We start from the raw sequence: 12,270 nt of genomic DNA on the forward strand, positions 1-12,270 counted from the left end.
ATTAACTACAATTCATATTCATTTGTCTTGTAAATGAGAGGCAAGTGATCTGTTTACTGTTAAGTATTCATTGACCCAAAGGGGACTAATAGATAATTTCTAAGTTCCCATGTCTAATGTAGATGAAATTGAAAGCCTAGCGCAACTGTTTGCTTATAACCAACTCGTCGATGATAAAGCCCAGACTGACATAGATTTTGAGTCGGGAGCACAGTTAAATGAGTCGACAGGAAGTAGTGAGAAAGTTATAGACGAATCATTTGACGACTTAAACCGTCGTACCCTACAATCTGGTAATCACTATAGTTCCTCACCTAAGTATACAAAAGCAGTTACCCCTGTTACAGGTGATAGTGTGTCTGTTGCTAAATTGGTAACAACCTTATTAACCCAGCCTTCTGTTAGGAGTAAGAATACTAACTTGCTTAATACTAACACTACAATGGCGTCCTCTAACCCTCACACCAGTATTACTACCACACCTAAATCTGATAATGTTATTAATATCATGCAGCGCGGCGACTATGTTCGAAATTTCACGGGACAAGATGATTATATGGTCTCACATTTTATTCGTGCATGTGAAGATAGCAGGCGCACTAGTCACATAACGACTGACGAGAAAAAAAAAGCATATGTACGTTCCCATATAACGCAGGGTTCCTATGCTGGCAGTCGTTTGAATGCGTTTGGTTTGCAAAGCCCTGACTATGGAAAGTTTAAGCGAACGTTAATTGGGATTTTTGAGGGTAGGTCACAGCTGGGCCAGCTGCAATGGATATTCAGATGGTTGGATTGCTGTACTCCAGGTATACGCAATGAAACGCCTGTCGATTCTGTTGACATTGCAGGCGAGGTTCGCCAGGATATGCAATCGACCTTCCGGTCCTCAGACTGGTACAACTCACTGGGTGATATGCCATCGGACAATGTGGAAGCATTGATAAAACTAATAAGTTTTCTCCTTTCCGTCCGTCGTCCCTTATATAGCCGGGCACAGGAAGTACAGTATGAACCACCCCTAGATATGGTGGAATAAGCAAACAAGCTCTGTCCCCAGGCTACAGGCCCCTTACTGGCGCAGCCCTCAGTGACGTCACCACAACCCCAGCTGCCTCAGATGGCGGAGATACCTCACTCCCAGACTCCATATACGACACAGCTAGCTCCGGTTGCTCCTCCCCGCCTGACATATAAACAGAAAACATCGTTACGATGCCCACATTGTACTAAACGTGGCCACGTAATGGAAGATTGTTTTCAGCTCCGAGGTAATAGTGCAAATTTTAAGGCCACACCCGGTGCAAAGCCATTCTCAAGGTCAAACAGTGAGGGAGCCAAACCAGCACCTCCTCTGACCCAAAAGGGCGCAAATGGTGCGCTCTTCACAAATCGACATCTCATAGTTCACATGAGTGCGATGTATTAATAAAGGCTAGGGGAGTGGACCTAAGTGAAACGGAGGTGTCGTATAGACGCAAGCAGAAACGTCCCCAGGACAAGTCATCGGGGAAAGACCAGCGCACACCACAACAAGGAGAGGGACAGATAGGGTAATCCCCACCCCTCCTCACAGCACTTCTATAGCGGCCTCGTTAGTAGCGGCGCTTAGCAAAGTGGAAGTGTTGTCAGTGCCGGTGAGAGTGGATAATACCAGATTGGCTCTTGATATAGACACAGGTGTTTGCGCTAATGTATTGGCCTTGACATCATATCACGAGTTACAACGTAAATTCCCTCACCTCAACTTCAATTGGAGACCTACTGTAGTAACGCTGAGCTCGAAGGAGTTTCAGGTACTCAGCTGAGCATCAAAGGAATGGTGACGTTACCACTCAGATTCTCAAGACGTGGTTCTCCCTTCTACGCGGACTTCTATATAGTCCAGCAGTTTAATTTTTCAGCCGACGGGTTACTTGGTCTACCAACTCTTCGAAAGAACATGATAGATGTTCATCCACGTAATAATAGTGTTACGTTTAAAGGTGTTTCCTACACAGCAATGAGTCATTCTGAACCTATGCTAACCGCTAGGACGAAAGTGTTGTCTTCCAAGCCTATTAAGAGGAAGGCTGATCATGCGTCAGAGATACCTCGTGACCTCAACCACACACTTTCCCAGCGTAATTACAGCAGCAAGAGTTGGACGATCGTACCAGCAGTGTTGAAGAGTACTCTCCATTACCAAAATGAGGAAATCACCAAAGCAACTGTCGAACTACCCAACGTGTACACTGGCACAGATGTTGTGTGTCTCCCGGAAACATGCAAGGTAAAAGGGCTGTCATGTGAATCTACCCTGAGCACTATACGCCCTGGTGGTTTGACCGACGTACTGATTCTAAATCGAACAGGCGTTCAACGAATCTTAAAGCAAGGATGTTATTTGTGTGATTTTTCTAGTATATCACAACAATGTCGAAGTGCAACCTACTAAATTCCCAATTGGAGGTATTGTTGCGAAATGCCAACAGACTCGACTGGCCAGGATAGATCAAATAGCGCCACATGTTAAGGTGATCGATCATCCTCAGGGCAAGACACGCCTTTTAGAGCTGCTTGCCGACTATAGACATATAGTAGCCTTGCCAGGGGAAACGCTAGGTCAGACAGGTTTAACATCCCATCATATAGCGTTAAAGGAGGGAACCAACCCTATTTACGTACCAGCTTATAGACTACCTCATAGCCAGCGCGCTGTAGTGCAAGATATGGTACAGGGTATGTTAGATGAGAATGTTATTAGACACTCAAAATCCCCCTTTAATAGCCCATTATTCCTCGTCCTGAAAAAGGATGGTGGATGGCGCCCTGTTATAGATTTCAGGCGCGTAAATGATCAAACGATCCCTGATAGGTACCCTATGCCTATCTTGGCGACATATTGCAATCCTTAGGCAAGGATAATGCGGTATTTAGCAACTTAGATTTGCTTAGTGGGTATTGACAAATACCACTCGATGAGAAATCACGGGAAATCACGGCATTTAGCACGCCTCAAGGCCACTTTGAGTTTCTACGAATGCCATTTGGTCTCAGAAATGCCCCACTAACATTTCAAAGAATATCAACACCCTGTTTGCCGGACTAATTGGTAAAACAGTCTGCACTTATCTGGATGATCTAATAGTAGTCAGTAAGGACGTCAATTCCCATCTGATTAAACTGCGTGAAGTTTTGGCCAAACTTTCCACAGCAGGCCTCAAAATAAAACTCTCGAAGTGCGAGTTTTTAAAATCCAGAATCCATTTCCTTGGTCACGTAGTTGACGGTGAGGGCATGCATACAGTTAATGATAAAGTCAAAGCTGTATCTCAGTTCCAGCGTCCTACCTCAAATGATCATGTGCGTAGCTTTCTCTGTTTATCTGGTTATTATCGTTCCTTTATCAAGAACTATGCAACATTAGCATCGTTCCTAACGAGGTTGCTCAAAAAAGATGCAATGTTTATATGGGATGCTGAACACGAAGAAAGTTTTACGGCATTAAAGACAGCGCTAACCAATGCCTCGATTCTAGCATTCCCAGACTACACTCACTCAACATTTCACTCTCTGTACTGACGCTTCAGGAATTGGAGTCGGAGCGGTGCTCATGCAAGAGGATACGCGTAGGATGTTTAGAGTGATAGCATTTGCAAGTCGCAAACTAATCGATGCTGAAACACGGTATTCGGTGACGCATTTAGAAACGTTAGCCGTTGTGTGGGCACTTAAGAAGTTCAAAGACATTATCTTTGGCTACAAGATAACTGTTTTTACTGATCATGCGGCAGTCACCGAACTGTTCCATGGCAGAAACTTATCAGGCAGACTACCACGCTGGTATCTGACAATTCAAGAGTTTGACCCCGAATTTAGGTATTTACCTGGGAGGGCGAATGTTGTCGCCGACGCTCTGTCAAGAAATATAGCACCAGTCATGCCTGTATCAACATTCACTCTTTCGCAACTGGAAGATGAGCAACGACGCGACCCATATTGGTCAGCTGTTATTTTTGCTCTCGAATCCGGTGAGGATGTTAAACTCCCCAAGTTATTTCTTCCCTTAAGTCAGTTTGAATTACGACATAACATACTCAATAGGACGAGAAAATCTCCTGAGGGTAATGTGTCTCAAATAGTCGTACCTGACACGTTGCGCAAAGCAGTATTGACATTGTTCCACGATGTCCCACAGGCAGGTCACCAAGATCGTGATAAATGCTTAGCGGATTTACTTAAGAAGTATTTCTGGAACACTATGAAGAAAGACATAGAATGACACATAGCTAATTGTTTGGCGTGTGCTCAACATAAAGGATCAACAGGATCACCTGCCCCGATTCTACAATATCCTACACCAGACCGTCCGTTTGACACAGTCGCTATTGACTTGTTATAACTCCCAATGAGTCATCAGGGATCAGGATACGTCTTAGTGTGTGTGGATCATTTTTCAAGGTTCGTGGTCTTGGTCCCACTAAAAAGCAAAACGGCCGAAGCAGTAGCCTATGCATTAGTGATGAATCTTATATGTCCATATACTACGCCTAAAGTTCTGCTCTCTGACAATGGAACACAGTTCAAGAATCAGCTATTAGAGCATATATGTGCACAATATGGTATTAAACAAACTTTTGTGAGAGCTTATCATCCACAGGCTAATGGCCTTGTTGAAAGAATCAATCGTAAAATCCTAGAAATACTGCGTCCAATTGTCAGTGGTTTTCAATACGCATGGGAGGGTTGGTTACCCCAGGTTGCAGCGTCTATAAATGGGTCAGTTAATAGCTCTACGGGCAAAACACCTTACTATATTGTCTATGGTACAGATAAACGTCTGCCTTATGACATCCTTACAGATGCGCCATACCCGGTTTATAATACGGATGATTTCGCGGCAAAACAAATTCATGTCTTTACAGATATTCATATCCAAGTACGATCACATCTAGCGGCGTCACGCGCCGAAATGATCATCAAACAACATAAACATGGTAAACCTGCCGCATTAAACGTTGGGGACGCTGTTATGTTAAGAGAACCTGAAAGGAACTCCAAACTTTCTGCAAAATTTTCTGGTCCATTCCGCATAATCTCAAAAGAAGCAGGCAACAAATTCAAAATTTGGAAGCCTAATGCACAGATCGCAGATGTCGTGCACGCGGATCGTCTGAAGAAGACCCAGATAAATGTATTACCTCCAGTTGATGATGATGTGATTGATACATCCTTACAGACTGTCCAGAAGCAAAATGTCCCAAATGACTATTGTATGAAACTACGTTCTGCGAGTAGGCGTTAACTCGTTTGTAATTCCTGACAGAATGGCTTGGATCGTCAGTGTGTTGCTTCTACTCTGTTGTGGCACCGTTGGGTTGACGGAAATGTCCACATCAGTCCTCAAACCAGGTGCACTTGTGGCACCTCTCGGACGCGTTTTCATAGTTGAGGACGTGGTGAACATCAAGTATGAACTACAGCCACTACTCCAACTTCCGCGTCAGATGGAAAACGTCGACGGCCAACTGCAATCGGCATTGGACAACCTTCATGGTCTCAGCACAGCTTCGAAGAATTCGACAATAGTTTCACAAACTATAGACCTTCTACACTTTCGTCTCCAGAACCTTCGCGAGTTTCTCGTCGATGTTGGAAAAAATCTACCTGCATCTCAAGCGGATCTTGCTCAAGAAGTGCATTCTCAGGCACGACGAAAAAGGGGTCTCTTTAATTTTGTGGGTCTCATCCAAAGCGCCTTGTTTGGCACGGCAACGGCCGATGATGTAGGTAAATTGGGGGACCGAATGAACGTTGTCGTTCAGGCTGTATCTCAACAGAATCGTATTATTTCTCAAACCTTTCACGCGATTACTGCTCTAGAATCAAAGGTTAATGCAATCATAGTGGAGTCTAACCAAGTTTCGAGGATTGTTACTAGGTTACGGAAAGCAATCCCGACATTAGACTGGCTCCCTTACTTCATAGAATATTTGCATGCTGCTGAAATTTCAGTTCATAAAATTGTAACCTCTAAAAAATGAACTAATAGACAGCATTGTAGATGCCGGGATAGGACGTGTGGACGCGAAGCTTGTGCCTGTGCAGACGCTTCTTGAAGCTTTAAAATAGCCAAGTTGCAGTATCATTTAACTCCTATTTTCAATGAAAATGAGGTTCAATATTATTACCCACTGTTGGAGTCAACCCTCATGCACAATGCAATTCTGATCCACATTCCTATGCAAGGGCAACATGAGTTTAATGAATGGCATTTAGAACCCTTCCCCTGGTTTGTGAACGACACACTGTATACCCTAAATAGGCCTAAAGAACTTTTCTTAGTAGATGAAGAATATTCTTTGCTATCAATAGAGGATTCTGAGGTACTGTCACGGTGTAAGTCGTCTTATCTACACCTACACGTATGTCCAGCCTACATGTTTGCATTTATTCCTGCTGCAGAGGGAATATGTGAATTGGCAGTCATACAACCAAATGTACGCACAGCGTTAGCTCAATGCAGTTATAGGCCAGTTAGTCTAAAGACTGTGTTCCACGCTCATCTTCACAATGTGCAGTATTTGTTCTTTCCAAATCTCACTACTGTAATTTTAAAATGCCAAAATGGTGTTAAGCAGCTAGTTGTTAAAGGGCATTACAAGGCTCCGGATTACTGTGAAATCACTTGTAGTACATTACGGACCTTGCCTACTCATCAGCATTTTGCGTTAAATCGAAAACTCAAGTCTGCTTTAATTCAACTTCCTATAATGAATTTCACTATCAAGGATATTCAAATAGTATCAGAGAAATTAAAAGTTTTAGCCTTCTTGAACGAGACACATTTTGCTGATTTGGAAAATAAATTGCCATTTTACTTACCACAGGAATTTGCACTACCAAGTCTTACGATTCCCACTATTTTGTTAATTCTGGCAATTATGTTCCTGTTCTGTTATTACAGGGCAGTATCATCCAAATTCAACATTTTTCATAACATACTAACCGGTACGACACTAAAGTCTAGGTCCCCTGTAGTAGCGAATATCCCTACAGTAATAGAATCCCCAGCTTAGTGTCTACATATCTGTTTATAACATGGTTAGGGTTGTCTAGGATGTACTGTACTCTGTGAGTTATTTAGGCCTCACGGAGCTTGGCTGGTAGGTGACCGAGCCATGTAATAGGCCCCTGTCTCATCAACAGAACATATTATATAAATGGGTCAATACATCTGATATTATATTCAGATTCACCCCCTGTAACTTTCCACTGTCTATGAGTAAGACATGAGTTGGACACGTGAGAGGGCAACACTCCCAAGAGGGCGAGACCCATAGCTCAGCATTTCTGTAAACCCGCACTGCGAGGTCCTCACAGTCAGTAGCTCACCTCAACTTATATCGTAAGGACGTGACCTAACGTTTATAATACATAAACGCCGTCCCCTTCTCATTCACTCCTAGACAGTGAGACTTACGGTTGATCTACACTCAGGAATTATATATACAACCTTTTATAATAAAACAAAGGAAGTACCGTTTGGGTTTCGTTACTTAAAACCCAAATATAAATATATGTGAACGGACTGGTTAATTGCACAAGCAGCCGATTCAACGTGGCTCACTAGTGTGTTCAGGGCCTACTGCGTTGTTGGTATGGTGTCCTAGTATGCGGTGTCTAGCGTTGAGATCACCCAGAAAGTATGCAGGTATGTTCCTCCTCATCAATCTGAGCACGTTTGCTATTGGAAAGACAGGTCGTCTTGGAGGGAGGTAGCAGGTGCCGATTATGATTGGACCCGTTGTGCTGTTAATTTTAATTGCCAGAAAGTTTTCTTGAAATGTATCATGGATTTTATGTTTTATTCTTCTTTTAATTGCTATGGCAATTCCATTTTGTAACGGATTTTGGCTGTTTTTGGGGTATACTGTGTCTGACGTTTGTCTTGAATACCCACAAAATGTTCTATACTACTGAGGGTATACACAAACACTTGTTCTCTTAAAAGTAGGTTCTATTCTCGTACGGGAGATATATATATACAGAGGGGACCCAGAAGCTCGCGTCCAAACCACAAGGGCTCTGTCTTCACTCTCTCTATGTATTACTGCGCGCTGGGATGTACAGATGCCAGCATTCACAAGCTGAATACATAAATTATAAATATGATAATTTATATACATAATATGGTGCACAATAAATGGGAATATTACATAGAATTAATACATGTTCTGTAATAATTTACTATACATAATTAATGGAGTAATATAAGAGTAATATAATAATACACAGCTCAAGGTACTACTTTGTGTCCATATCATACACTGTGTAATTGAATATCTTAATTCTATTTGAATTACCCCTGCCGTGAGAATTTAATATGATGTCGTCTGGGTCTTGGGTACGATATATGTTGTTGTATAATTCGTGAGCTATTGTATTTGTCCAGGCCAGTACGTTGTGTTGTATTATTTTCAGTGTTCTGTTTTGCGTAATCGTGCGGGAACTTGGTGCGTGTTAGTTTTTTTAGTTTAACAAATTTATTGGCAGAGCTTGTAGTACAGTTTGCCTATTCTGAGTAATTCAGAGGTTCATACACAAAGAAATACATCATATTCATTAACAGCTATAAATGTATAGAGGTCAGATTCATATGGGTAATGTCACTGTTCACTGCCATGCAGGACAGAGGTTCGTACACAAAGAGATGCATCATATTCATTGACAGTCATATACATATATGTACACACACACATACACATATACATACATATACACATATACATACACATATACATGTACATATATATACACATATTCACACATACACACACACACACATACACATATACACACATACATACATATACGTCGGTCAGATTCATGTGGGTAATGTCACTCTTCACTGCCATACAGGACAGAGGTTCGCACACAAAGAATGCATCATATTCATTGACACTATATATAGGTTAGATTCATATGGGTAATGCCACTGTTCATTGCCATGCAGGACAGAGGTTCGTACACAAAAAAGGAAATACATCATATTCATTAGCAGTATATATAGGTCAGTGGATCACATACATTGGAGTCATATTCTAATTGAAGACTAATCAGTGTGGGCTAGCAAATTTGGGATAAACAGCAAGAATGTCCTCAAGCACACCTGATTCAATGAAGTAATTACATCGTTCAAGATACAATAAGTCAGGTGCGTGTTGTTTGGTTGCTCGGGTCTCTACGGGGGAGAGTCTCTGTCTCTCCTCCTTCAGTCCCGTTCTTATTTTCTTGAATTTTGATAAGTCTACGCTCTCGATTTTGTTGTATTTGCTGCTTAATTTTCCACCACGTATTAATGTTTCTATGAATCCCTCCTCTACCCTGTTGTCTTCGTATGTGTATTTGGTTGTTCCTTCTTTAATATATTTTAACAGTCTCTCTTTTGTTACTGTTGGCTGGGAGTTGACTGAGTAAAACCTAATTCCTATGCTGGCCACTGATCAGTAGGGTTCTCTCTACGTGGTCTTGCTGGTGTTGACTTCGTTGATTGGTCGATTGTGTTCTCTAGGGTCTCGTAGCGTGTTGTGTTTAGTTGGGAGTGGGTTGTATCCATTGCAGTCTCTGCTTCTGTTCATTTTTCTTGTTGTGTTATTTTATCTACCCTTTCTTTGCTGGTGATTCCTAGACTGTTTTCGGTTATTATTTTGAAAATGTCTGCTGATGGGGCATTGTCTGGGAGTTTACCTGTGGTTGGTTGTTCGCTGCAAACGTTTCTCTGAAAGTTTTTTCCGAATGTTCCCGGGTTAGCCACGTTGTTTATGTGGGCATGTATTAGTGTGGCTAGTATGGTGAAGGGTAGACCTTCACTTAGCTTCAAGTAAGTGTTTTCTGCGTTGGTTTTGTCTAGCACTTAAGAAGTAGTGTCTTGCAACTTTGCTATTGCAGCATAGGTTTTGGTTGGGTCAGTTTCTATATGTCTGTTCGATTTTTCCTTTTCCTTCATGTCTTTGATGATATCCTTCCATACTGGGCATCGTGCTGCAAAAGTGCGGTGAGGTCCTTTGCAGTTCAGACATTTTGGATTTTCTTTGTCGTTACATTCCCTGAATGTGTGCCCTTCAGCTCCCCATTCCGAGCAGTACTTTTTGTCTTTATTAGGGCACTTGGCTAATACATGGTTATATTGATAAAATATCCAGCAAGGTGTTATAGGATATAAATTTTCTTGTTCGATTTGGTCTTTTGAAAGGTGGTAGTGGGAGATGCAAATTCCGTTTTCTAGTGCCTTCTGGGCCATGGCGATTTCTTTGAATCTTACTTTCATCATCGCTGGAGCCCTGGGGAGCAGTACCACCTCTTCGACTTTTGCCCATGTGTTTTTCTGTTCTAATTCTTGTGCTATATCAATTGGGGAATTGTTGGTAATGGTCTTATCCAATCTCTTGATAACAATTGACTTCTAAGCTCTAAGCTGTGGTGGGATGGCTATTTCGAAGTTATCTCTTTTTAGTGTGTCTATCGATTCAGTTGATAACATGAGATCGACGTCGTTTTCTTCTATGCAAAGCACTATGAAAGAGTCCTCTGCTTCTATTAGAGCGGCGAATTTAATTCCTAGGCGTGCGCATAGAATTGTGCCTAATTCCTCTTTTCTTTTTTCGTATACTTCTCCCCGAAGGGAGCGCACCCGAATCCTGTTACTCGTTGTCTTTGTCATGCTTGGGTCGTCATTTTTTCCATCCGTCCAGTGGTGGGTAAGGCCACCGTTACGTGGGGCGAAGCTTGTGTCCTACCTATTCCGGGAGAGTGACCTAACAAAGGAATTTCAACACCCCCCACCGCCGCTTGATGGTCGAGTGGTCTTGGGGTGGTTCCAATGTCTTTCTCCCAGAAGCCCCGTTAGGGGAGCCTACTTTCCTAGTGTTTATATAATCTGCTCAGTTATAGGCGTAAGCCCTAGTGTACCTACTTGGGGGAGCATGCGGGATATGCGACCCCTTCCCGGGTGGACCCGCACGATCATGGTTATCCAGGAAGGCTCGGCAGAGGGATGGGTACTGCTCCTGCCCCCTTTCTTGTTCACAAACTCCTAGGAGGGAGGTGAACAGTTACAGGGGGGGACCCAAGGACGAATACACCTTTAGGGTGCAGGTCCCCAGACCAGAGCGAAAAAGAAGGAAGAAAAGAGGAAGAATAGCCACTGGTGTAAGTAACACCGGTGGGGTCGTGGCAGAAGTCCGCTGCAAGAAGCCGTTACAGAGCACCCAATCAGGGCCGCCTCTGATCAGGAGTCACCCCTGATCAGTGGGGAGGCACAGAAAGGGCGTTGTCTGGAACAAGCTTCTCACGTGTCAAAGTGATGGTTAGTGAGATGGTCGTTGAGTTCAGTTCGTCAACGGTAAGAGACAGGCTGGCTGGCTTGGCAGTGAGGGGTCTGGAGAGACGTCCAATCACAGCGAAGGCTGGCTGGCGAGTGTGTACGGTAGGAGGGTTGCTGGACACACACTCACTGATGGCTGACCTTGGTTGATTTCCCGACTGTTTATCCTTGCTTGTATCCCTGCACTGTCTAGGTACAGTACGTTGTTTTTATACAGTACCTACACTGTCTATGCCCACTGTATATTATGCGTTCTCTATACCTGTATACATGCTGAATCAATTGTAAACTTGTATGGCCATTTAACTGAGTACTGTAGTATGTATTTATGTATGTGTAGCATCTCCACATCCTTGAAACGTCTTTATCTATCCAAAACGAGAAAATAAGAAAATGCTTAAAATATGGTAGACAATTTACTGAAATATGTTTTAATCGGATGTATTAGAGAAATCTTATAATCCAAGAAAGTTTACTGCCTGCAATGAACTTCCTAGTCTGCACAGTTCTAATTATAATCCAAAATTGCACTTTTTATACCTTACTACTTGTACTGTACAGTATATGCACCCAAGTAGTACCAAAGGTCGCCTCGCCTTTCTAAATAGGCTTCATTTCACGAGCTTAATTTTGTATGCCTTGTATACTCTATGTCCAAAATTAGTTTTACCTCTCTCTCTCTTTCCCTATCTCTCAGCAGCAATTATCTCTGGTTTGACTCCCAAGGTTATATTTCACTCTCGTTTATTTCTCAACAGACAGGATGATTTTGCTGTTTTTGCTGTACCTCGCCTGCGGGGTCTTCGCTGCTGGTAAGACCAGAGTTACGTTTGTTAGGTGATGGCAGTGTGTAGTGAGTTAGGTGACGGTAGTGTAGTGTATGTATAGTGAGTTAGGTGACG

General features: G+C 42.7%; 1 protein-coding gene across 4 annotated transcripts in view; it reads left to right on the top strand.

Annotated features, from left to right (window-relative positions):
- Positions 1-12,270, top strand: part of LOC121866404 (beta-1,3-glucan-binding protein-like) — a 36,157-nt gene that overhangs the window by 4,533 nt on the left and 19,354 nt on the right. For all 4 annotated transcript variants that reach the window (XR_006088970.1, XM_042366057.1, XM_042366058.1 and 1 more), the window contains exon 2: positions 12,127-12,180. Coding sequence is in view for 3 of the 4 variants with exons in the window: in XM_042366057.1 (XP_042221991.1) it covers positions 12,132-12,180 (49 nt within the window). In the remaining variant the exon portion in view is untranslated. The remainder of the gene's footprint in view (positions 1-12,126; positions 12,181-12,270) is intronic.

Source organism: Homarus americanus, unplaced genomic scaffold (genome assembly GCF_018991925.1).
Source record: "Homarus americanus isolate GMGI-L3 unplaced genomic scaffold, GMGI_Hamer_2.0 scaffold16430, whole genome shotgun sequence".
Classification (NCBI taxonomy): Eukaryota; Metazoa; Arthropoda; class Malacostraca; order Decapoda; family Nephropidae; genus Homarus; species Homarus americanus.